General features: G+C 41.0%; 2 protein-coding genes across 3 annotated transcripts; one reads left to right on the top strand and one right to left on the bottom strand.

The window, feature by feature from the left end:
* Nucleotides 1–245: 245 nt before the first annotated feature.
* arel1 (apoptosis resistant E3 ubiquitin protein ligase 1) lies at nucleotides 246–20,853 on the bottom strand. Of its 2 annotated transcripts, XR_013965342.1 has the most exons (23): nucleotides 20,813–20,853; nucleotides 19,547–19,805; nucleotides 18,995–19,163; nucleotides 17,126–17,346; nucleotides 15,126–15,197; nucleotides 14,537–14,763; nucleotides 13,658–13,895; nucleotides 12,989–13,158; nucleotides 11,362–11,542; nucleotides 10,720–10,964; nucleotides 10,101–10,178; nucleotides 8,954–9,095; nucleotides 8,732–8,853; nucleotides 8,123–8,198; nucleotides 7,915–8,024; nucleotides 7,459–7,638; nucleotides 6,999–7,124; nucleotides 6,234–6,363; nucleotides 5,536–5,594; nucleotides 5,349–5,438; nucleotides 3,966–4,141; nucleotides 3,264–3,452; nucleotides 246–2,418 (listed from the first exon to the last, which is right to left on the bottom strand). XR_013965342.1 is itself a non-coding variant. In XM_080783095.1 (22 exons), the coding sequence occupies exons 2-22, from the start codon at nucleotides 19,692–19,694 to the stop codon at nucleotides 3,350–3,352; spliced, it is 3,063 nt and encodes a 1,020-aa protein (XP_080639221.1). In that variant the 5' UTR covers nucleotides 19,695–19,805; nucleotides 20,813–20,853; the 3' UTR covers nucleotides 246–3,349. The 2 variants fall into 2 exon arrangements, 1 of the variants encoding a protein (XP_080639221.1); XM_080783095.1 differs by having other exon boundaries at nucleotides 246–3,452.
* Nucleotides 20,854–21,316: 463 nt separating this feature from the next.
* fcf1 (FCF1 rRNA-processing protein) lies at nucleotides 21,317–26,323 on the top strand. The gene is made up of 8 exons (XM_080783325.1): nucleotides 21,317–21,414; nucleotides 23,085–23,149; nucleotides 23,334–23,405; nucleotides 23,493–23,641; nucleotides 24,049–24,121; nucleotides 24,220–24,307; nucleotides 25,232–25,326; nucleotides 26,069–26,323. The coding sequence occupies exons 1-8, from the start codon at nucleotides 21,412–21,414 to the stop codon at nucleotides 26,115–26,117; spliced, it is 594 nt and encodes a 197-aa protein (XP_080639451.1). The 5' UTR covers nucleotides 21,317–21,411; the 3' UTR covers nucleotides 26,118–26,323.
* The last annotated feature ends 369 nt before the right edge of the window (nucleotides 26,324–26,692 follow it).

Here is a 26,692-nt window from a genome sequence, read left to right as displayed (position 1 = left end):
CTCTATACTGAACAACCAAAGGTTCTACTAAATTCAACATAGCCGTTCAGTGGTTTTTAAACTTTCGTGCAAAATAGCCTCTATAACACGTGTTATAACTCTTTCACTCTGTGAAAGTGATTTACTAATGCCAAATTCGCGTGTGTGTATGTATATACGATTTATTTTACAAAACCCAGAGGCATACCTGGATGTGTGCCTCTGCAAACTGCTGCTATAAATAATGACGCAAAAACATATGAATTTGAACTCAGTCATTTACTTTTTTATTCCCATAAACAACAAAAGGATCTGCAATGCAGAGAATTCCAGACATTCTTCAGCAATGGCAACAGACAGCTTGCCATTTTACAAATTAAAAAAAACACCCAACCTTTTAAGTCATATGCAGCTATTTAACAATATTTACACTGGTAAAAAATAATTGCAAATCAAACCCAGACGGCTCTAATTCAGAAACCATCTCCGCGTGGACCACTGAGAGCAGTTAGGACGCTCATGAAAAGTGAAACACTACCAAAACAGACACTTAAAACATGAGACGGAGGCCACGGAGCTCTCATAAACCACCAAATCTATTCAATTTCAACTAATGCATGTCAATCTTCTGCTCCCATTAATACATCATTTGCCATTGATATTTGTGCTTGAAAGACACTTTCCACAAAACATTGTTCCACGACCCCCACCCAAAAAGACTTTACACGATTCTCTTTGTATATCCAGTCAACATTGCACAACCCTAATACCATTAATTACGCTCCATAAACCATATTACAAATCCCATTTTGGACACTGAAAGAGGTGACCCGACATAAATGCCGGTGACAGAAATAAGCTCACCCCATCTTAAGCGCTTTATACCTATTTTTGGGCACATCACTGTAGGCAAAGAATGTCACCTTCAGCTATAATGATTTTCACCTCCAACATGCCCAAAATAGCGTTAGTTGTTAAGAGATCTATGCAAGTGAATGGGGAGCTCCAATAACTTAATCTCACCTGCAGTGACAAGACACCAAATGTGACATTGCTCAACTAGTAACATATTTTGTGTCTTGTTCAATGAATGAGTTCCTGTTGTGATAAATCTCTTTGTGGCTGTGGCTCCTTTTTACTGCAAACTGGTGAATGTTGCGAGTAAAAAGGACTTGCATTCAGAGTACTCTGTCAGGACTGTCAAAATATTAAGCACAGCCTTGCATAACAATGTTTGATTTATGGTGGTTTTTTAAAGTTATATAGGGGCTTTTTCTAAAATGCTTTACGCACATTGTGACTGGCAGAACAAAACAGTACATGGATGAATGAGTTTTTGAAGTCTACACTGGTATTTCGGAATGGCTAGGCTACATAACTGTACAGAAACGAATTGTGCTGGGTTAGAATACTGTCATCATTAACAAAGATGGTCTTTAAAATAAATACTTTAACATGAATACAAAGACATAAAAGTATATTCTCCGCTGACATCCTGTTTTTAGCATAAAGCATTATCAAGATGGGAAATGATTATGGTGTGCAGAAAGGGTAGGATGGAGCGTGCACACCTTGTACTACTATTATGCTATGAAGTCGACTAGGCCATTCACTCCAGAAACAATCGGAGGCAAAGGGCGTGAATAAGGCAGGTTATAAAAACAGAACATAAATGTCTACCACTCTGGACAACACAACACCAGCAGTATGGGTCAACATAAACTTTAAAGACACAATAAGTTAAAACTCACATAAACAATAGGGAATCACTTGGCTCCTTTTAAAACCCACCCGTCAGTCAAAAATAAACAAAGAAGAGGAAAAAGAAGTTTGTAGTTCTTAGAAATTAGAATATAAACTCACAGTCCGTCAAGAGTGTAACAGTGAAGAAATCCAAAATTCCCTTCTCTTTAAATATCAAATCAAAAAACTCAATGAAAATGTATATACACAATTATGTACAAGTAGTGAAATAAAAGAAAGATATATTTACATACATCAGTCCCTGATCGATTAAGGCCAAAGTGCTATATGTGTGCAGCGTGTGCACATTACATGTAGGCTGCTTTTGCACTTGAATATTCCTCAGCTTGCAAAATGCAAAAAAAAAACGAAAAAGAAAAGAAAAAAGCTGTTATACACAAACACTCAAGGCCCCTGCACTCACTGGCGTAGCGGAAACCCCTGTGTTGCAGGGTTGCACTGTGATAGGCTGCTACATGGTGATAGTCAATGCCCCCCTGTAGTAAAATATCGCACTACGACTTTGCTCACTATTTAAATAGTGATTGATTATGTTTAATAATTATCAGTATCTCGGTTCATGTAGGGTTGAAGCAGCTGCTTGACGATACGTGTTCGATGGAGATGCTAATAATGGCACTGGCGTGCAGAGACTCTCCTCGCACTAGAGAGATGGACAGGCAGGGTTCAGAGCCACTGGACATAGAGGAAACGAAAACTATTATAGACAGGACTGATATCGATATCGAAAACTGGATTTATACTTAGTTGTGTGTGTGGTATAGCACACCGAATAGCAGATCTACAAGTATGTCGATACCTTAACTTAACACCAGAGAAGTGAGCAGCGAGCAGATCCAGATCTCTACAGATCCAGCTACTAGTTCTTTTTTGGTTTCTTGTTGTTGCAGGTAGTTGCTGTGGTAGATTCATATAAGACAGATTATGATAAAAAAAATGGGTGCCATCTTGTACATATGATGTGGATAGTGGATACGACTGTTCTTCCAAAGCAAATAGCTCACAATAGTAAGCTATTGTGTGAACAAATCGTGTGTGCAAGTTGTGTGAATCACTCATCTGTGTGTGGGTGTACTGTGTGATGGCAAAGAAGTTGATAGTAGTGGTGTGTATTGTGCACATATAGGGGAAGGGACCTGCCGAACTGCGCTATGCCAGTGCTTGCACTACTGTCCTTTTGTATTCTAACATAAAACTAAGACGTTTTAGCATCTAGAATAAAAACTAGCCAAACTGGCCTTTTATTAAGCAATTTCTCACTTCTGTTTGTTTTTGTATTTTGTTTTAAATATATAAAAGCAAGTGTAGTATATACATAGTAGTAGAGCTCCTCTGAGCCTGTCCAAAACCTAAATGACGTGGCATCGTACGACGAGAAAGGCCGACCTACAAGTTCATGATGCGTCGTTGCCTCCGCGATATGTCGTCAGCTTGTAGGTCGGCTATTTGCGGCGCGCAACGATGTATGGGCTTATGCTTCTTCAAAAGCCCTTCTGGGACTTTCTGTAATGCCCGCTTACCCTGAACGTAGATTTAGGGTAGTCTCTCAGGTGCCCAGTGTCCAGACCAGTGTGACGGTAAGAGTAGAACCACAGTGTTTCAGAACTCAGAGCATGCCAAAGCCCTCGCTGCCCTCGCTGATGGCCAGCTTCAGCATCTTGTGCAGTTCTTCATAGGAGTCGTAGGTAGGGAGGCACAGCTGGTTAAAACTACAAAGAAATAAGAATATAACAGACTGGTTAAAACTACAAAGGAATTGGAAGACAACAGTCAATTAACCAGTGTGACTTGCAAAGTGCAAAGACAGTTCAGATACACTCGCGTTAGTATGACTTCTTCACCGTTTCGCAACATTGCACATGCAAAGTATGTAACTACGAGATATTGGGTGCCATTTGGATCTGAAGAGAAGATGTGATAAAGATAGCCTACAATCCTACATGTAACATGGATTTATAGACCAATATTGGTCTAGCTTGTTTTTCTTTATTGCATTTCATGACCCTGTGTACAATCTGGTCAGGAACTACAGTTGAAAATGCCAGCACATTCACAGACATTTTTATTAATGAGCCCACTTTCACAGCCCCTGTCAAATACACTAAAATAAATAAACTCACTTCCAGGGTAGGCTGAAGTAACCTTTACCCTCATAATTTATGCGTTGGACTCCAAGCTGCGAGCTTGTGCTATTGTCTTGAAAGTGTTTTTTTTGGGCTCACCAGGTGTGTGCGGTGGGCAAGGTGCTGTGTGTGGGGGCGGCGATGATTTGGAAGGAGGGGCAGAGGGTGTTGAAGCCCCCCGGGGGGAGCTGGGAAGAGCCTGTGGTGAACTGCAGCAAACGAGCCAGCTCCTCCTGTGTGAAGCTGGACACCACAGCCCAGAACCACTTCATCACCTGCGACAAAAACACACTTTAGTACTCACACCCATACGAACAGGGATGCACGATTTAAATTGGTCATCATATGAGTAAAAATGATGCTTAAAAATGCAATACTGGAGTTGAAACTGATATCAAACTTAACTATGGTAATGTTTATGTTTGAATGTGATGCTGAAAAATATTTTTGTGATGGTGAAGGCTGCAGATTCAGTGTTTTCTGGAGAAGCTTTAAAAGGGGTCAACAAGTTGGAAAATTGTTAATCAAAAACACTACATTATAGTTGTTTGAACCAATGTGTGCATTGAGGGCCTAATAAATGAGGTAATAAGAATGCACAGGTTTTTCTTGAGTTTTTTTTTTTTCTTTTTTAAGTCAGCATCTGCACATGGAATCACAGTTAATGTACAACATGTGCAAGTTAAACCCTACATCAATTGCAATATGCGTATTAGTCAGTTTGACCATGCAATTAATCAATAGTGCTTCCATGGATCATATGAGATCATGGCAGAGGAGACTTTTGTAAAACCCCATTTAAAAAAATAATTCATAGTGGTTTAGCAAAGGATTATATTGAAAAAGAGTACAGAACATGTTCTAATCTAGACACTGGAAGGCAAACCGGAGCTGGAACTTTGATGTAATGCAGTCAAGAAATTTAGAGTATAAACAAGCTTATTTTGTAATTATTGCCAGTTGCCACCATGGTACTGTCCAGTACTTTTAGTTTTTTATGTGTCACAAGATGCTGTTGTAACGCTTCAATTTCCCCTCAGGGATAAATAAAGTATATCTCATCTCATCATCTCATGGTCAAATAATCGGTTCAGGAAAATAAAAGAAGACATCACATGTGGTTTTATGATCTCGTTTTTCAATCTGCAAACGATATAATTGTATTTAGATACTAAAAGGTACAGTTGACTGTGTAGACTTATATACAGGCAGAAACGTCTACCACCATAAAATGATAGTGCTGTGCACCTTGAAAAACCAAAACTAAAATAATAGTGCTTGTATTTTCGTCAACTTAATTGAACTGATAATTCAAATAGTGTTTCTGCATAGGTTTGTCAACCAGGAACTTGGTCTTCAATGCAATCAATCAAACTTTCAGCTGTAGTTGTCCTCCAGTGCTTTGAATATGACTATGACTGATCTGAGCGCCTCTTGTTCAATACATTCCTTGATTTTAACCAGGAAATGAAAAGATTTTACCTTCTCTCTGAAGTGCCATGATCCTCCTACAATTACAGCATGAGCTTTGAAGTCCTGTACATTGATGTCTCCAGTGCCACACATCAACAGCTAGAGACAGAGACAGTACAGTAATATCAGTACAGATATCCTCACCATATAGTGAGTAAAATGACTTTCACTGACAATCATCAGACATGAAACCTACCTCCAACTCATTTTCATCAAATATGGCTAGAAGATTTTCCGGCACCAGTTCATTCAAGCCTGCAATTGACCAGGTGGTTAGTCTAGTAAGGTCATTCCAAGACATCTTAACCACCTTAGATTTGGTGTCCCTATTTTGGGTATGTAATTATAGGTGTAAATTGTCAAAACTTGTCAAAAACTGCGAAAATAGCGTTTGTGAGCTTGTATATAGGCTGTTTTTACTGCGTAACACCATCATGCGACAAATAATAAAATACAAATAGTGCTTAAAGATGCTATAAGCAATAATGTCAACATTTTAATTACCTTTTATTTTGTGGGTATTCAGACAGCCAGCAATGAGTAAAACGCTCCCCAAAAATGTCTTCTGTGACACATACTGTACAGGGGCCACAATCTGCATTCAAAGAAGCTTTGTCATTGGTCGAAATGACTAAACAATCAGGAAGTAGACAGGCAAATCCACCAATCGACAAAGCTTCCAGGAAAGTCTTTGAATGCAGATTGCGGCCCCTAGATGTGTCACTTTGTTTTTTTTTGGGAGCGCTTTACCCATTGCTGGCTGTCTGAATACAAAAGATAAAAATAAAGGTCATTAAAAATGTTGACATATTATTGCTTATATCAGCTTTAAGTGGTTACAATATAAAGGGTAACCACCACACAGGGTTAACAGCTGTACTTGTGGCACCTTACCTTTTAGGAAGTGTTCCACCTCATCTCTCACTTGGCTAGCCAGTCTATACTGGGCCAGCAGGTTGAGATAATGCATCTTGTTTTCGTTGGTGACGGGGATCTGGGCTCCTCCTGAGATCAACTCCACAACCTACGGTTAAAGATGACTTTGGTTACGACTGACAATGGAAGGCTACATACTGTACTATATCATACCAGAGAAAAAGGCACCATCAGCATTAAATTATTGAAAATACTTTTAGCTACAAAATGAAACGGTCTCAGCCAATACATTTCAGAGTTTAAGTTATTGAAAACACTTTTAGCTACAAAATGAAACAGTCTCAGCCAATACATTTCAGAGTTTAAATAAAAGCAGAGGGCATGGGGACATAATACCTGAACTAGGTGGATTTAGATAGGACTGTAGCCTAAAAATGAAGCCCTGCATTTCCTTAACCCATTTTGGGCGGGAACCCCATTTGGTGTTTCAAGCATTCTGTTATACTTTAGCTATTTTAGAAAAATAGTTAAAATGTGCCTAAAATCTTTTTATTTTATTTCGACGCCAGGCCTGAATGGGTTAAACTCAAACCTGAAATCTCATAGATGTGTGGTCTACTTATCATAGATCTATGGTGCATAGATGTGTGGTCTCTTCAACATACAGTAGATGTGTGGCTTGCCAGATAAGCAATATAATTACACTGATTTGTTTGGTTTGTTGGGTCTATTATCTCTGCTCTTGGGAGGGGTGGGGGGGTCATTTGTGGGGGATTCCGTCACCTTCTCCAGCTGTCCTGACTTGCTGTACTTCTCCTCAGCAAACACCAGGTCCATTTCACTCACGTCATTGTTTAGGATGAAGCAGACTTTAGTTTTGTAAAACTCCTGGTCGTCCGTCTCAAAGTACTGCGCATGGAAAATGAAATGAAAACATGGGAAAATGACGTTTTCCAAATAAACACGACGTTCCATCTTCTCCGCGGAACAATAAAAAAGATGATTTAGGCGGCTTTAGGGCTCATCTTTGAAATATTAGTGTGCTTGGATGCACGGCAAAACATCTTGGCGAGGTCTCCCGTGAAATAAACAATGCCAAGAAACAAATCAGGTTTCTTGGCATTGTGGAGAATATTGCTATACTGATGATACACACCAGCTGACACCACGAGGTAAACAGTGGAAGAAAGACGCCTCATTCCAACCGAGGTCCCATCCGTGGAGGATGCACTGGATTCTGTACCTTATAGTTCATCCTGAGGCCAATGATCTGGGCCAGAAATGAGCGGGTAAAGCGTGCCCGGACCAGCTGCTTGTAGGACCCACCCAGGGCAGACTCGTAGAGACACTTCCCAACGACACGGCCAGCGAACTCGTACATTTTCAGACGCTGGTGGGGTGGCCGGTCAGCGTTTGGGTGAACCTGGAGAAATGGGATGTGACATTATCTATCCCATTAACCACTTTCAACTTGGCACCGGTATTTTGGGCGTGCCATTATAGGCGTAATTTGTCAAAACATTTCCAATATAGAAAAGATATATAGAAAAATAAATGACTACAATCTCAATACACCGCATTGTGTCATGTTGTGATGCTCTATTTTTGCTATTTAGCGTTCAACAAATTACATAGGGCAATTGGAGATCGATTAATTCAAGTTATTTTAATGATGTACTGGTTAAGAGGATTAACTTACCAGACCCTGGTTGTTGTCGCTGAAGCGTGTGAACAGCTGGTTGGTGGTGTCAAACAGGGTTTTACAGATGAGTTCGAACCACTCCCTACGAGGACCACCCCAGTCAAGAGCTATGGAGGAATGCCACAGGATTGAACCATTTGGGTGTAGTTGTTCAGTTAATACTGCATAATCCACAAAACGTGGCTGTGCTGTGATGTTTACTAACCTTCCTCATCCTGAAACACCACCTCAAAATTCTTACTCCAGTCGGACACAGAGAAGTTCCGGGTAGCCTTCAGGGACTGAACGGAGAATTTTATTTGATAAGAAAAAAGGAAATGTTGAAGGTATAAAAAGTAAGGGACAAGTGAAGACATTTAGGAGGCATGTAATCAATTTGTAGTAACAGAAGGAAAAGCTTCATTGTAATGCTGAATTCACACAACAGCAGCATTCCGTGTTCTAAGAAAGCAGCGAGGTTCAATGCACTGTCTATGACAAAGAGCAACTGCCACTTTCACCGCTGCAGCAGGAGGCAGCAAAAAGCAACGCAGCAAAGTTGAGAAAAGTTCTACATTTTCAGCCCTGCAATGCAGCCAAACAGAGTGTCAACCAACCAGAAGCGTGCTGTGGTCTGAAATAGGTGTGGAGCAGGCGTTCACATACTACACAGACTAAAGCATGGAAAGTACCTAAAGCAGCCTGGAGGGTGTCACTCATACCTAGGCTCAGGCACATCCATTTAGCAGAATTCTGCACTGTGTAAATTCACTTGCTGGTGTGTGAATTCAGTTTAACCAAGCAGTGCTGTTCAAAATGGGAAGAACAGACTCACCGAATCCAGAATGGAGTGGCGTGTGATCTTCAGGCAGGTCTTGGTGCGAGGTCTCTTCGAGTGGATGTGCCTGAGTTCACGCTGGAAAAAGTTGACCTTGTCCTGGAAAGTTTCAGAGCCACCTACGGATGGCATTGTCAAAACACTGTTACATTCTCTGTTACAGTGAAGCAACCTTTACAGTGACTCAGGGAAGCTGAATTCATTAAGAGTAACACGAACCAATGTTCTTGTGCAGGAAGCGGATGAAGGTAGCAGCCATGATGTTCCTGTCTTTGCAGCTGAGCTCCACTGGAGGCTGAATTCCATCATCCACCACAAGGGTCAGGTACTTATGAATGGGGTCAGGACCATGGTAAGTGAACTGAGAAGAGAGCAGAGGACTTATCAAGGGTCAGGTACTTATGAATGGGGTCAGGACCATGGTAAGTGAACTGAGAAGAGAGCAGATGACTTATCAAGCGATGACTATTTAAATAGTTTCTGTCTTCTGTAGTACTCACTCTGTGCTCTGCTGCGGTGACGCTCTCATCCAACTAATCCATTTGCTGTATATTTCCCGTTTTAGTTTAGCAAGGATTTTGTTTCTCTAAAAGAGTCTATTACTATTCTCATGTCGAAGCTTCCCTAGCTCTGTTAACAATTCAGACTCTGCATCACCATCACCACCACTAGCCATAACTTGCGACATACAGTATCAGTTAGCCTTTAGATGCTTTGGACCCGATCCTGTCTCTTCAGTCTTTTCTCAATTTCTGAGATTTCCCCATTCTTTTAAAAACTTTTTCATTTGATAGATTGTTTTCGGGCTATTTTGATTATGGGTTGAGTCTAACAGAGCTAGTTGCTCAAGCATCTGCCTTGGCCATGACGTAGCTGGAAGTCCTATTGACATATTTTAGGAAGTTGTTGCTGTAGTTGTGTTTAGTAGTGGTAGACAGAAAACTGAGTGCAGAGAAGGGGAATGGCACGTTGAAATTACATGAAATTACGTACTATGCTTTCCGAGTGGGAATTATTTATTTTTTCTTCCCATTATAACTAGAACCACCACTGAAGAGGAGGTGGGGGGGATCTCATGGAAAAGAATGGAGAAGAGCAGATCTACAAACCCAGAAGGCATTGCCGCTTGAACATAACATTTCATTAAGTGGTTCAAAATGTTGTTGTGTTGCACTGGTTCCAGTGTCGTCCTGTAAGCAGCCCTTGCTCCTCCCATGAGCTCCCAGAACTAACAGATAAGTAGTACTAGGGCCCAAATTAGGTCCTGAGAACTTCATGTGTGAAACTTGTAGTAGACTTGTAGTCAAAAAGAGCCACTATTGATCCACTAATATGCAGGGTTTTACTTCAGAGCTGCTCCACTCACCTTGGTCCCTGGACACACTCGAAAGGTGAAAAGGCGCCATGGAATAATTTTCAGGTAGAACTCCTTCACGGATAGTTGCTGTGTGACAAATATGGATTAGTCAGTAACAGATGTGCTTTTAAATAGAACTGAATTCAATGTACAGTAGTTGTGTTTTGAGTGCAAACAGATCTCTGACTTTCCTCAAAAAACATAAAGAGGGACCCTCGGGTGACACAGGGATAAAAAATACCTGTCCACCACCGCGGAGTCTAGGGGTTCGAATCCACCGCGGTGCATCCGGCTTGGCCGAGCGTTTATACGAACGCCACTTATATATATATAAGTGGCCGTGTTCAGGGGAGGGAAGCTGGGCGGGGAGGAAGCACCAGCAACTCCTAAGGGCTGGGGCGGTGCTGTCAGCAGGGGGTGATGAACAGGAGGCGTAGGATGGAGGTGCTACATCCTTACTGGCAGGTTAGCCAGTAGGGTACAATTGCAGTGGTAACACAGAAATGTGTGGGGAGGGTTAATTGGCATTACAGACTAAATTGGGAGAAAAAAAGGGGCAAAGATATTGGCTACTCTAAAATTAGAAAAGAAAAAAAAAGAAACGTACAAGGTCACATCTCGCACCTACCTTTGGTGATATGTAGCAATAGACCTTCTTTGGTTTCTTGACCTTCTCGGGCTGTCCCTCCACAGGGGAGTCGTGCTCTTCCTCCTCGTCCGCCATGGAGGGCCTCCTCTGGGGGGCCAGCAGGGCGGAGGCAGGTGGCTGCCAGGAGGAGCTGCTGTAGTTCCCACTGCTGTAGAGGTACGCTTCAAAGTAGATGCTGATGCCTGGAGTGGACACGTTCTTCTCCACACAGTTCTTCTCATTCTCTGTCGACAGTGGTATACAGCGCTTAATATACAGGATTAAGTGGACATACTTAGTCTGGGTCAAAGTCTTTAACTATTATGTCTTTTCTATTTAACTCAGAAGTCGCCTCAGACCCATTTTGGCATTTTCAGTATGAGGATAACATATTGCACTTTATTTTAAAGATTATTAATTCAAGTGTTTGGGTAACTGAATTACAACACTGCCAAGGATCGCAACCATCCGTCCAGTTACACAAAGTACACTGCAGCATCACATAATCAAACAGAGGCAACATTATTCACAGACTTTGAACCATATTGATCGTTACCGATTAAGTCAGACATAGAACAATAGTGGAGTATGCCTTTAACCAAACTCAAAAATGTCCTGCATCTCAACCCTTGGGCTGCTCACCACTGAGAACGATGACGTCAAACTCCCCATTGCTCAGTGGTTGGTCCTGGTAGGAGATGCGGGCCCTGAAACAGCCCCTCTTCCTCAGGGTCAGTTTCAGCAGAACCTGACACTGCGGTTTGTTGGAGGAAACAGCCTTGCTGTAGTACTCCTCCTCGCTGTCATCATCCACTGTGCCCAGCTGGAAGTAACAAGTTTAATTGAGAACATCATGGAAAACGAAAGGGAGCTTGGAACAAATACAAAGAAATAACACTGATTTCGACCAAATTAAAGTTAATCTATAATTCATTGATACCCCCACAGCTTTTTCCCCTGGTTTATTCCCCCATTTTTTTCTTTTCACTGTATGTAAACTTGTAAAGCACTTTGTGAGATCTCTCTGTGAGAGGTGCTATATAAATAAAATGCATTGCAATTCATCCTCTGCATTTGACCGTTCCTAACTATATGGAGCAGTGTGGAACCACTGAGCAGCGCTTGGGGACAGGAGTAACCTAATAACCTACTTGTTTTATAACCTTATTACCTACTTATATTATAACCCAATTACCAACTTGTATTATTATAACCATATTACCCAACTGTAATACCTTGTTTAGTTTAGATTTTTTTTGAGCAAAATCAGGTGGAGTCTGCCAATGCCACACCAACTTTCCACTGAACAAGTGAACATACTGTAGTACTTGTATGAGTATGCAGAAACTAAACATATTAAGATTACGTGCCTGACACGCATGTTGTTTTGGTGTGTTGAGGAATTCTTAAATACTGTAAGAAGCCAGCATTCAATCATGCAACTATCTATGTAATCTATGCAGCTATGCTGCTGAATCTGTCACCAGGGCCATTCAGAATGTGTATACATTGTTCATAGTGGGAATGAAAACACAGGCGCCCCACAGGAAGTGGAGAGCTGAGGGCGGGCCAAACGGGCCTGTTGGGGCCTGCCCCCAGAGGCAAATTCAAGGAAACAGCAGAGGGCTCCGTTTTTCCTTTTGCCAATGGATTGGCAACTATGAAACAGAAAATTGGCTTCTTGTACAGAAATAGAGGCAGTTTGTTCTACATTACGATTAGAAGACAGCAGATCATTGAAAGAGGATCAATGAACTGTAAGATGCTTGGTAATGTGTTTGTCCTGTTTGATGTTCAGTAATCAGTACTCAGCACCACACACCGAATATCAGTGGCCATTTAAAGTCCCTAGTCTACGTTCAGAGCTCGTTGGGTCAGCCTTTTCTTTTGGGTCCCAGCTCATGTAATGACATCCAGCTTGTAATATTTAGACATTTTGATGGAAAAAGTTGATGATGCTATACGAAAAAGAAATCAACCAGGTGCTCAGTGGCGGTTTTAATCTGTCTGTGCGTGTCTATGTGCAGGGTGTTGCTGAAAATGAGCACTCGTGCTCATCTACTACCCTGGATAAAGTAAAATAAATAAAAAGGTTTTGTTTTATCTTTCATTAAAAACAAATATATATTTAAATTGTTCCTTTATCTATGATGATGCTAATGTGTGTGTTTTTACGTGTCTTATGTGAATTTTACTACTATTTTCAAGTTTAAATAAAGGTTTGAACTGCAGTACGGTGGTCAAGTGTGGGAATACAAAGTGTACTTACAGAGTGTACATGGACGCTATAGTTGGCCTCGTCTGCCAGAGACATGGAGTTACTGGTGGGGTTTCCATACTCGTCCCTGGGCTCAATCTGCAAGGTGTGCTGCTGCCCATTGGTCAGGACCAGTGTGGAGAAGTGATACGCTATCTTTGTCTTGGATGGAACCACTGTACCTGAGATGGGTAAAGTCAAATACATTACATCAAATCAGTTTGCATCTTCTATCATGAGCTTTTAATGTTTTAATTACATTTTAAGAATGAAGACAGAATAGTGATAGAAAGTGATGATTTTGGGTTTAAAGGCAGAACATGACAATGTCAACAGTTTTTTTTAAATGGCCGATTTACAAGCTCACATCATGTCATGTTTGCAACACGTTGAGAGCTTGTACATCAGCTATATTCTCTATTCGTTGTACAATGAAGAACATACTGTAGAGCTTAAGTGGTTAACTGATCAAATTTGTGATACAAATTAATCAAATACATTTTAAAACACAATAACTTTTCTCAAACATTCCTCAAGTATTGGGCAAGCCTAGCAAACAATGCCATTCACAAGTAACCACTAGCAAATGTATAACTAATCAGCAAGATTAGAGAGACTGCCCATTATTGAGAGATACGGGCTTGGAATGGATAGAAAAATACATTCAACATGCAAATATACCTGGCTGAAATATCTTGTAGTAGGGGCTGTATGCCACGTTGAGTCCGCCCAGTTTGACCGCTACTTCATAGCGTCCAGCCTTGCGTACAGTGAACGCCACTTTGACTATGTTGGACTCTGGGTCTTGAAGAACCTCCTGGGTGACGGGGATATCCAAAGCTAGCTCGATATGGGTGATGTTGACCCTCAGTCCCACTGGCCGATGTGCAGGGAAGGGCTGGCCATTCTTATAGAACAGCTGGAAGGACAGAGGCAGAAAAGTTGGATGTAAAGATTATAATACAGCACACTTTAACATTAATAATAATAATACATTTTATTTATAAGGCGCCTTTCAGGGCACTCAAGGTCACCGTACAGGTTAAAACTGTACAAGAACACAGTTAAAAGCTTGCAGCAGAAGACACAGAGGTCACACAGAGTCATTAATATTATTTAGACGTATTGGTCTTCTAATCCCATGACAGTGTTCTCCTAGGGTTGGAGTTATGATAGAGAAGTGAGTTATGATAGAGAAGTGATCCTACTTGGACAAAGTGAATACCACAAAAAACTGTATACAACATAATACAGAACAGGCACAAGAATGAGCAACAAATCAAAAACTTCCACGATACACGTCCCCCAAAGGTCTATAAAATACAATTCACTATTTTCCCACTACACCAAATCTACAAGCCCACAGGGCATTGCAACACGTTGTGAGCTTGTAGGTGAGCTATTTTTAGTTTGAACTCTTCCCCCAATTATTCAATTGTCACATTACAAAATCTCTACATATATTAGCCCACTGTCCTTATCATGAATGAGATTCCTTGTACTTGTACCTTGTCATAAATGTCCTTTGTCACACGCCAAGTTATTGGAAAAGGCTGTCACCTGTACTCTGAAGCTCATAGTCTGGCCCACTTCCTGTGGGTCCTTCCAATCCCATGACACCTTGCATGAACGTGGGTCGAGGTAGTTGCCCCGGACATAGTCGTAGATGCTGCGGTCGCCACGTCTCCCTGGGTCCTCATTCTGAAGGAAGCTGACCACCCGCGCTGCAAGCTCACAGAGGAACTTGATAGTAAAGACAAATGCAATGATGGAAACAGTAATTCCACCTGCCAAAGAGAGAGAGAGAGAGAGAGAGAGAGAGAGAGAGAGAGAGAGAGAGAGACACAGAGAGACAGAGAGAGACAGAGAGAGACAGAGAGAGAGACACTAGTGTCCTTATTTTAGCAATCACTGAATCCAGTTACATACATAAATTCATTGATGAGGGATAGTGCGATAATGTTCAAAGAAAATACATTCTTGAAGTTTGGTGAATTGGACAAATTTGTACCAAAATTCAAATCTGTAAAACCAATTGTGCCTTTGCTCAACAGAGGTAATGCCTGCAGGGAGAGTGATTATTATTCTTCACACACACCCTGATCAGACTTATCCCTCTATCCAAACAGCAATCCACAAACTAACTTACCAATCACGTAAAACATCAGGTCCCTTATCAAGAAGCACAGCGCCACAGTACAGCCAAATATTAGAGCTCCCGCTGAAAGACATGTGCGACATGCAAATGAGTCATGAGAATACAGCAGGTTTTACTTCAAACAAACCATTTGTCACTCTTCCTGGTCTGAGGCTGCAGTTCTTTTGCGTTTCCACTTTTGTTCTTATGACATTTCAACTATGATGCAAAACCCGCTGCAGCAAACTACTGTATGCTTTGCTATCTTGACAAAAGGGAACTGTGACAAGGTGTGGCCCAAGGTGCTTCAGTTACTTGTAAATGTTGGTAGGCTGTCTTTCTAACGTGGGTGTGTAAGTGACGTGGAATCAGAAAAGAGCTTAAGAAAAGCACACTCATGCTCAATACATTTTATTGACAACGATTTCAAGCTGGGATCTTCGTCAGGTCAAACTCCTGTCAATAAAATGTATTGGAGCATGCAAATGTTCTATTCTTCTTCTTCTTCCTGATCCAATCTTAATACCCAGCAAGTGATGTTCTGATTCTGAGTGATACCGATTCTATCAGCTTTTTATAGGAATGTGGCAATGCAAGAACTTAATGCAAAAAAGACAAAGAACACGCACATCCCAAAACCCGCTAGACTGGGTGCTGGAACATACAGTAACAATAGAAAAATAAAATCTGCACAACAGTAGTTATGCTCCATGTTGTGAAAGTTTCAAGCTGGGAAGCTCTTCCTCAGACCTTACACTTTTATACAGAGATCCGCTGGCTATAACAAAGAGCCACCATTATTAATGCAGCTTTCCCATTTGACACAGTGACAGAACTAAAGAAAGCTGTGTGTGCTTTTATATAGCATATCAGCAGTATCAGTGTCAGCATCTAGTCTTATAATGCCGTTTCAAATAATGGCTGAGGATATCAGTAGAATATAATCAATCTATACATATACAACTATAACCTGGCCTATTCATTATTTCACAAAATACCAACATAAATGATGATGAAGCCGACATGGAAGCTCTGGTATTGAAGCATTGAGTTGTAAAAAGATAATAATAATAACCGTCTCTCTCCCTTTATTTCATTCACACACACACACACACACACACATGTCGGTAGACTTTAGGCTATAGCCAACATTTATGGCATTAGCCAAAGACTGAAAAGATGTATGTATTTTTATTGATTTTAGGGTAACTGATATCAATCTGTTGTTGCCACCGACTGTACAGCCAGGACTGACTTGTGTTTCCCACATTTTATCATGAAATATAAGCTTTGTATTCTTCCATCGAAAATTCTTTGTCTTTAATGAAGGACAGTGGGTCAGATTGTGAAAATATATGTACTGATTACTGAAGCTGTGTTTGTGTGATCACACACACACACACACACACACACACACACACACACACACACTTGTAGGAGAAATCCGATAGAAGTAGGGAGCGGTTCAATGCATAAAGGTGCCGTGCCCGTGGACTTTAGACATGATCACATCCGATCTCAGTCCCGCCCTGCCAACTGTCACTTATACACAAATGTCAATTCAGCTCTGTGACTCTCTCCGCTGCTGGCTCAAAGAGGCGACACAACAATGAGGACCCCCCCATTCTGTGTCTATACCCTTTATGTAGAACAGCGAGGCAGAATGATCCTGCGACGTGGTCTATGTAAAAGTGGCTATTTTGTGAGCAGGCAAACTACATTTAGCATTTCCACCAAAAGAAAGACAATACTCTAAGCATGTACAAGAGAGTCAACGTCAATATTATAAAAGGAAGGGAGGAAGCAATAGTCAACTTATCCATTAGAACCCTGGGGTGGTTTGAAGGAAAATGCTAATTTTTCAGCAGCAACATTTGTGGGAAGCAGATAATAATCATTTGGGATACATACATAATTTCCATTTCATTTACTATGCAAATCCCTTGATTATATGAAAATGCAGCCCTACCAAATATCTCCTAACCAAGTAGGGAAAATGATCACAGACTCACCAATCGTCCACTTCTCATTCAGACGCCTCTCAGCGAGGCTGTGCACCAGCTGGATTTCGTAGTCCTGGTCACGGCTCCCCCTGGAGGCCTGGAGGACCTTAACACCAGTGGACAACTTGATGTAATCTTCGTAGTAATAGCCCCACGCTGCCAGTGACAGCTGCAGCTGACTGTCAAACTGGGCTAGATCATCCAAATTCACACAACCCAGGGTCTTCAGTCTGCATTGGATATACCGGGGAGAAAAAGTATAGAACAAGTACTTATCTGAATGACATTGAAATCGACCTATCTAACGTACAGCCCAATAACTGACGGTGAGACAAATGCTCCACATGAGCAAGGCAGCTTGCTTTAACTGGGCGGTGGTCTACTGCATACAATGGACTGTCCCATAGGCATGCATGCATGGCTGCACAAACATTAACACACACAATGCAAACATTAGTTTTTCACTAACTGTGAACACTAAGTAACCTTGATGTTATCAGTTTAACACAGAGGCTATGTCAACAGCAAGCAGAAGAATGAGATTGTGTGACCCGTTGCACTAACCTCTATTAAAATGACATACGATTAAGCCTGTGTGCCGCTTGACAGTGATGTTATGTGAGCAGGTCTAAGTAAGCTACTGGTATGATGAATACAATGTCAAGGTTTAATGGTTGTGACTAGTATAAACACAACCATAACCTACTATTCAATTTAGCAAAAGCTGAACATTTAAGCACAACACAGGTGTAGAATAAAGACAATGGCGCTTGTGGTATTCTGAATCTGTCAGACGGGAAAATGCTGTTACTAAACAAACACTACTGATTGAATGAATCAATGATTGCTATCAGAATATAAAGCTTTAACAAAAGACTTGTTTTAACCAAAGACCTAAACGTGTATGAAAATAAGCTTTCACATGAATATTTACTAAGATTATCAAAGTTGCTGCTTTCTGCCTAAAAATACACATATGTGTGTGTGAAATCTAATTTTAAATAAAACATGATGAAGTAGTCATGAAATTGTGACACTGTCCTTCCAGGATCTTTGAGAATGTACTTAAAATATAGTACTCCTGTTTGTTTTAATACCGTTTACCTACAGCAGCAGCAGTAATACACAGAAGAGACAACTCTGACCTTTAAAAACTTCCGTTTCCTTTTCTCAAAATTACTGAATGGGCAGTATTTCTATAAAGGGCTGACTCGTAATGACAGCCTAGAGGGCGACAGCCTAGAGGGCATCCCCCACATCTGCAATGTTGCAGGGTGTCCACTGTGTAGCAGCCTGTGTATTATGAAAGGAATAGTCTTTACTGCAGTGACCCTCTGAAACACTGCAGCCTAGAGCTCAATGTCAGCAAGCTCATTCAGCTATCAATGGGGATGCTGCCCTCTAGTGGACATTGTAAGCACATACAACATATTCTTGATGAGGCCATAACCAAACCAAATTATGGCAGGATAGCATCATGGTAGTTCCTTGTTAAGCAGCAGGTTTTACATCATAGTTGAAACGTCATAAGAACAAAAATCATACTACCAAAATATTTCTGTAAAGTATGATGTTTGTGATTATGTTGTTTTTTTTGTTAGCACCTTTGTCCATGAGAAACGACATTTCGTTCGGCCGTATACCTGTATGTGGATGAATGACAATAAACTTGAACCTTGATTTTGTTAAAAGAAATATAATAATAATTAAAACTGAGAGGAAGAAAATGCACATGACTGAATTATCAGTCTACAAGTTTTCAATCATAATACAGTATTACTGTCATAAAGACAAAAGCTGTTGAATAAAATGCTTGACTATTTTATCCCTGGAATCCCAATTGAAAATAAAATGGGAAAAAGAATGTGGTCTACTTACGTATGGTAGTAGTGCTCCAAGCTCTGGGAGCAGAGCCACTCCTGGAAGGCAAAGTCTCGGAGCAGCTGGATGTGGGCCTCTGCGATTTCCTTCCAGCGTCGCTGTTCCTGCACCACCTCTTCTAGGCGACTCAGAACATTCAGGCTCAGCTCCTCCAATGTCTGTACATCTGGAGGACGCACACATACAGCCATCACTCAGGGAGACAGACACATATGCATCTAGGGTTGTCACAATTATTACATAACCAATTATTTTTGTTATAATTGTGTCCATGTTGTCATATTTACGAAGCCTAAAAGACCCCCCCCATCTACATCAGGGCTGCCCTGAAAACATACATTTTTATCACACATACATTTCATACATTTAGGTGTAGATATTAGTGAATTCCAGGCAGGCAACCACACGTGGCTACTGGCCATACTAATAGGCATGCCACCGGCAGATTCACGTCTGGCCACTGCGAGGCTAATTCAGCACTAGCATATTGGTCTGAAATTGACAGGACAAACCCCAGTACCCACAAATGAAGAGGTCTCATCAACTGACCTTCAAATAAATGCCTGTATTCAGAGAGGCGTTGACCTTGGAGCCATTCCTCAATTTGACTGTCTTTGCCTTTCTTCCAACGCACCTCCCAGAAGAGGATCCACGAGACTGAGCAGAATAAGAAGGTCAACAAAAAACGGCGGTCCATCAGACCATCTTCTCAGCCTTCGATCAGACCCCTCCGTGCTCACATGAAATGTTGCCGTTCAGAACGGCTTGGTGAGACTCCCAACGACCCCACCATAGAAGACAGTATTGTCTGGAAGGGAAACAAATGCAAAGTACAAGGAGAACAATTTTGGTATCCAGCTCAATTCTAGTATATCGTCTGTTATTGTGGGGAATGCTCATAGGGAACGCTTCACGGCGTGAGCTTGTCGATCTGCTATATTCAGCAAAAGTTTTCCGGACAATACGGATGCTTGGGTTTAAGTGTTTAAAAATGTTTTAGTCACGGATTAACTGAAGGGAATCTAAACATGTGGCAAAGTGAATGAAAAAGATCAGCAATTGGTCCAGGAATCTAAAATGAACTGATCTGGCAAGAAAGCATTAATATTTAAATTTTACTCGGGCAGAAGTGTTGGGTGAGAGAGGAGAATAACATTACCTGCAATGAAATATGCATGAATGAACTGCCAAAAAAACCTCACAACAGGCCAGACTATGAAAGACAAACAAATAGTGTGTTTCTTTCTTTCTCTCTCTCTTGACAGGAAGGTGTGTTTGTGTGTGTGTGTGTGTGTGTGTACCCCAAGCTTTCCTCCAAAATAACAATGCCGGGTGATGATGTTGACAACCATCAAAAGTAGATAGACGCGCGCGCACACGCACACGCGCGCACACACACACACACACACACACACACACAAACCGTTTTACTTAAAATAGCTTACGACGTTGTTAGCCCAGGCGCGCTAGTTTTGCTGCAACCTGGCTTATAGTATCAACGACAAAACGGAGACATTGGTGTGAAGTGAACTATGAGGCGACAAGATATCGGTGCATCACAGTCTATGATTATAATTACACTGCAATGGTCGGTAGCCAGTGTTAGCACTGTGCTAACAATTAGCTCCATACATGGCTGTCAACAGTCAATGTCAGCATAATATAACATAGGGGCGATGCACGCCACAGTGGCATAATAATAACTGCATGTGCACGACTGAATATGCAATGTGTATTACTGTGCACAACAGAACGTCGTCCTGTGAATGTCGAGAAATGATTTCCATCAATGTTGTTAAATGTATTGCATCTTACCTTCGTACAAAAGCTTTATCTTTTTACACCGGAAGTGAGGACATGCATACGTAACGTGTCGCCTGTTGATGACGCCGGCGTCTATATCCGTTGCTATGGCAGTTTTGGGGGCTTTAAAACCAGTGTTTCATTTTCAATTATATTTGTCTGCGGACCCCCATCTGAAAACATTCTGCCAAAGGACCACCATACAAATGTTTGAAAATATTTCACATTTTCCAAAATGTCTTCAAGATTTCTTTTGAAAATAGCCGATCTACAAATTCGTTGAGCCTCCTAGAGCGTGCTTCTCTGCAGATCGGCTATTTTTAAAAGGCCTACGTATGTAACTATGTATGTACATGTTGGTAAAGGGCCAAGGGCTTGCTTTTTGGGGGGCTTGTTCATCAGAGCCATTTGAAAGCCTGGTGAGGCCATACTCTATGGGTGAGGCGAGGTTAGGTTTTCATATACCTGGTTGCTTGTTTCTCTCTCAAGACATGGCAACACTGATTAGTTGTCGCACGGCAGTGACGGCACTACTGTATACAACTACTTGTTTGCTGCTACACACGAGGTTCGGTATACATAGGTTGGAGCCATTTGTTTTGGATTAAAACATGGTAATGTGCTCTCTAAATATGTCATCTATGTACTGTAAATGTCACTGTATGTGTTGGTTAGGTGTTATTCAACGTTGGTGGTTGTTTTGGGACGTGTAACGTTTGGATGTGTCTGTGACTGTGCCCCATACCAGCAGCCTAGCCTAGCATCGCTAGCCGAGCATAACTGATCTACAACAAGCTCACAGTGTGTCGCCTCCTGTGAGCTAGGCTATAGTTTCAGTGATCTGTGTGAGTTACATTATATTAAAATAATGGTGGAACAAAGAAGTAACAATGTAGAAATGCTCATTTACAGGTATACTTCCTGCATTCAAAACTTTTACTTAAGTGTGTGTGTGTTTGGGGGGGGGGGGGGGATTGGCATCAAATTATATTTACAGTACCAAACGTAAAAGTACTCATTGTGCAATACTAATTACGATTACAATACGATTGTGTTAATGTCTTCAAGTTCATTACTTTAAAGGGGCTATGACACGCCCCGAAATATCATATTGACACTGTACATCACGTGGTCTCAGTGAAAACACTATATATAGGACTTTTCTGTTTGGATGTATGGGCTGTCAAGGCCAGAAAGTAGTTTTTTGCCACTCAGTAGTCGTTTCCGCATTACTTCCGGGTATGATGATGAACTCAAGTACTGTAAAAGTACCTAAAATTGAACTTGGTTTAGTTAACTTGACTACAGTACTTACTACTTAGGTCGCATTCACACCAGCATGCTAGCCCCTTTCAGGACCTTCGGTTACCTTGTCTGTATTTGGGACGGCGTTACCCCCTAGGGTAACTCTCCAACAGACGCAGCTGTACCACTGGTCTGGTCACGGACACCTGCGGTGTCGCTTGAGTGTTGATGAGATGTTTCAAAGATATACATAGAGTAGCAGTAGGAGACTGTGGGAACTTGTGCAAAACTGCGTTAATCTGCATTTCTGTATATTTACAATTTGTTTTATATATATTTTTTTGCTTTTTTGCCTTTATTTGATAGTATGTACTAGGTAGACACTAGGAAAGGGGGGAGAGAGATGGGGGGAGGACACACAGCAAAGTTCGTCGGGATCGGAGAAGAAGAAGTTGGTACTTGGCACTCAAGAAGGAAGGAGAAGGCATTATTACGCAGCAACGCGTAAATATGTCCCGTGGACAGACATGGTCTAATGAAGAGATAGAAGCACTTATTGCAATATGGCCAGGCGATCATATGCCTATATCAAATATGCTGAAGGTTACACACAAGAGCAATGCAGTGTACAGGTCAGGATATATATCGAGAGAATGAAGGCTATTGGGTAAGGGTTCCATCGCACATTTGCACAATGTTGCATCTTGCATGTCACATAAAGAGTTTGCACTCGTAGTACAGACCTTGACCGGGAATCCTGACAGGCGGCTCCGCTGGTCTGGAGTCGGATCATAAAAATGGTATGTGTGTTTGTGTAGAGTCCGCCCATTCGCATCGAGTCTACCGAAGTAGAGGTGTGAATGCGACCTTAGCCTTACTAGTTACTTTTCAATTTGACTGTCTCACTAGATTAGACAAGACTTAACATAATGCCATGAAAGAACGCTATATTGCTTTCTATCCTATGCAAGGTTGCTTTTTTTTATTACAAAAGGGATTCAAGTTGAAGTTAACTGATTTTTTAATATCTACAATCCAGGCGAAGGCGAAGACAAAGAAGTTTGCTGCAATGAAAAGAATGATAAGTCTTAAAGATGGGAGAATGTGAGTATTGTTGTTATGGCAACTGTTTTATACCATTATTAAACCTTCAATAGTACAATATTCTCAATGACCATTAACTACAGTAGGCTGGTGGCTATAGTGCTCATGAATTATAGATATAATATAGATATATGCAATGAAAATGTGTGGCCCACAAACTATGAACACCCCTTTCTTTTTCTAGAAAAGAGAAGGACCGTGCCAAGGCAAAAGAAAAGAGGAAAAAGGATCCCTCAGAGCTCAAGCAGGTTGAAGTGTACGTACGTTGAGCAGAGCAGAATATGATTCAGGTAATGAAGTGTGGTCAATGGCCTTCACTGATTTTTCTCTACTCTCCATGCAGGCCAAAGTATCCCTCATGTCTCTTCTTCCAGTACAACACTCAGCTTGGTCCACCGTACCACGTTCTGGTTGATACAAATTTCATCAACTTCTCCATCAAGGCCAAATTAGACATTGTGCAGTCTATGATGGATTGCCTGTATGCCAAATGTGAGTACTTGCCAGTTGTTTGGGGAATAGAATGCAGAAGATTAACCACTTAAAATATTTCAACCAGAGCTTTGTAAGTGATACCATTTCCGTCTACTCTGTATGTGTCTGTCAGGAGGCTTGTGGAGTGTGGATAGTTTGTAAAATTGCCTACAAATTACAGCATTGGTAGGGATCCCAAGATAATGGAAACTACTGCCTTTATCTTCCTAGAAAGTTGATGCCAACCACTGATGATGTTATTGCCGGTATATGCAAAGTTTTACTCTCCACAATCCACCTCTGAAACACAGAGTATGTATAGAGGAATACTATGCTAAACATAGGTTTTCGCCTTCAACATGCCCAAAATAGGGAAAGTGATTAACTTAATGATTTGATACAATATGGCATTATTTCCCATCAAGGTATTCCATGCATCACAGACTGTGTTATGGCTGAGATTGAAAAGCTGGGAATGAAGTACAGAGTTGCACTCAGGTATATGTTGAGTTAACCTAATGTGTGGACTTTTCATAACATTTTTAGGATTGTACCTAGATGATGGGGCCATGCTATCAATTTATTTGTCATTACAGGATTGCCAAGGATCCTCGGTTTGAGCGCCTGCCATGCACACACAAAGGAACATATGCCGATGACTGTTTAGTCCAAAGAGTGACACAGGTAATATATTTTACTTGAATGTAGTAACGGTACAAAATTAAAAGGTTCTACACACTTTGATCCATGCAAGTGTCTTTGTTAAAAAGGCAAAGCTTGGAGTGACTGGTGGTGCAGCCAGTTACCAACCACAGTATGCTTCTTGTGAGTCGTGAGGAGTCGAGACGCAAATCTCTTTGAGTCTGTCTGGCTCCCATGTCTTGCATGTTCTCGCTCCTTTCTGTGCCCTTGCTTTCTTGTCTATCTACACGCATGTCTATCTACACACTCCGTAAGGAAAAGAAAAACAAACCAAAAAGCGTCTTGTGTCATTCAGTTGGCAATTGGCAATATATACTGTTCTGGCAGAAAGATAAATCTTGGGCCATGTGACTGGTGGCGCGATGATTGTCAATGCGAGACTATTGCATAACGGCTACCAACATGTTAAAAATAATAGTATGTTATTACTCATGTTAACAGAAACTTCTACTTTTTACTAGAAAAATGACTGTGGCAAATGTACAGATTTCATGGCTTCAAGCGTGGGGAATCAGTTACCATCTGCTAGTCCACCATAATGTGCAGATCGTTTTGTGTACAATGGCTGGAGATGCATGCTACCAGTTCCTTTAGTCCATTTAGGCCTGACCTCAACATTTAAAAAAAATCTTCTAAATCCTTTATTTTCACGATTAAAAAAAAAAAATAGCAGACCTACAAGCTCGTAGAGTGGCGCTCTATGAGCTTGTAGATCTGCTATTTTTCAATAGCTAAATTATAACATAATGTTTCCGCCCAAAATGGATTAGGAGAAATATCAATTGTCGGCTCATATTATGCTCTGATTACATGTGATGTTGTCCCTTTCAATGCATTGATGGCATCCGAATCCACTACATTGTCACTGAAGCATGAACATTAATAGTTTAAAAAACTCTTCCACAGCACAAGTGTTACATCCTGGCCACTGTGGATCGAGACCTAAAAAGAAGAGTCAGGAAGATTCCTGGAGTCCCCATCATGTACATCTCCAACCACAGGTACGTACAATCATGGCAGTTTCCACTACTGAACATATTATCTGTCTCTGCATGTCTGTACGTCTGTAATCCACGCAACTCGAGAACCGTTCGCCCCACCGACTTCATATTAGACACACACGTTCCATACCCCCACAGGGAGTGCAGTGCCCGGTGTCGAGTTGGTCCAGAACCAGAACCGCCACAAAAGGCCTCTGCCCGGGCTCTGGACAGGGCCCCTGCCCAGGGTCCATATATGGAGCTGACCTGTTTTGACATGCCATATTTGGTCATGCCTGAATAAAGGGACACAGAGAGACAGATTCCGAAATCTCCATATGGGCATAAAAGGGATACAGACGGATGGGTATTGCATAGCCGGGTGGGGCATGGATCTCCAACTTCCATCGTTACCGACTCTGTGCTCTACAGCCAGGCACCGGTCTAGTAAAGATTATTAACCACTACAGCCCTATATTACAGTACTTTTATGTACAAAATATTAAAAATGTGTAACGATACAATGCGACGTGAGTGTGTAGATACGGTAGCTATTTTTCTTACTTTTGAACAATTTGAAAACTTTTTTTTTTCCCCCGTTTTTGTTTGGTGTATATATATATATAATGACCCAAAATGGAACCACTGTGTTAAAAGTGTTTAGGTATTTTTATATAGGTTAGATTTATACAAAATGGCTCTGTATTAAAACATTCTGAATATATTCATGTTTACCACTGATTGTTTTGTTTTTCTGTTACAGATATAATATTGAAAGGATGCCTGATGACTACGGTGCTCCAAGATTGTAACATCCATTGAAGTTGTCTGTTTTTTCCCCCCCTTTTTTATCCTTATTTACATATCCTTACATTTTACCAGCTGCTTTTGAGAGGTGTATGGCGGATGTAATAAAATTGCAAATTGCTTTAAGTTTTCTTAAAAAAAAAGAAAGACATTTGTCATTTTGTATTTGCAAATGAATACATTCCCCACTTTGAAAACTGAATAAAATATTGCCATGCAGGTTGTCTTGGTAAATTGTTCCATTATACCATCAGCCATATTTAAATTACTGTACATTTTAGTTGGACATTCAAAAATAGAAGATATACAAGTTTACATTGAGTCTCTTGGTGCTGGCGTGCTTGTTCATGTACATCTATTTTTGAACATTGACAAATCTTCAAAGTGTAAGAACTACTGATTTTGAAGGCAAGCTGTGTATTCACTTAGTAATCATTGCTTGTTCAGTACTATGGGTCTGTCGCCAATCCATCTCTTCAATAAACAGAAAATACATTTCAGGGGCGTTGCCAATTTCACCCAACTAGGAGAGAGTACATCACTTAAATGTATAGTGTTACAGTTTAAAATGTGTCTTCTC

Source organism: Protomyctophum bolini, assembly GCF_963924005.1.
Source record: "Protomyctophum bolini genome assembly, chromosome: 15".
NCBI lineage: Eukaryota > Metazoa > Chordata > Actinopteri > Myctophiformes > Myctophidae > Protomyctophum > Protomyctophum bolini.
This window is presented reverse-complemented; position numbering and strand designations above follow the sequence as displayed.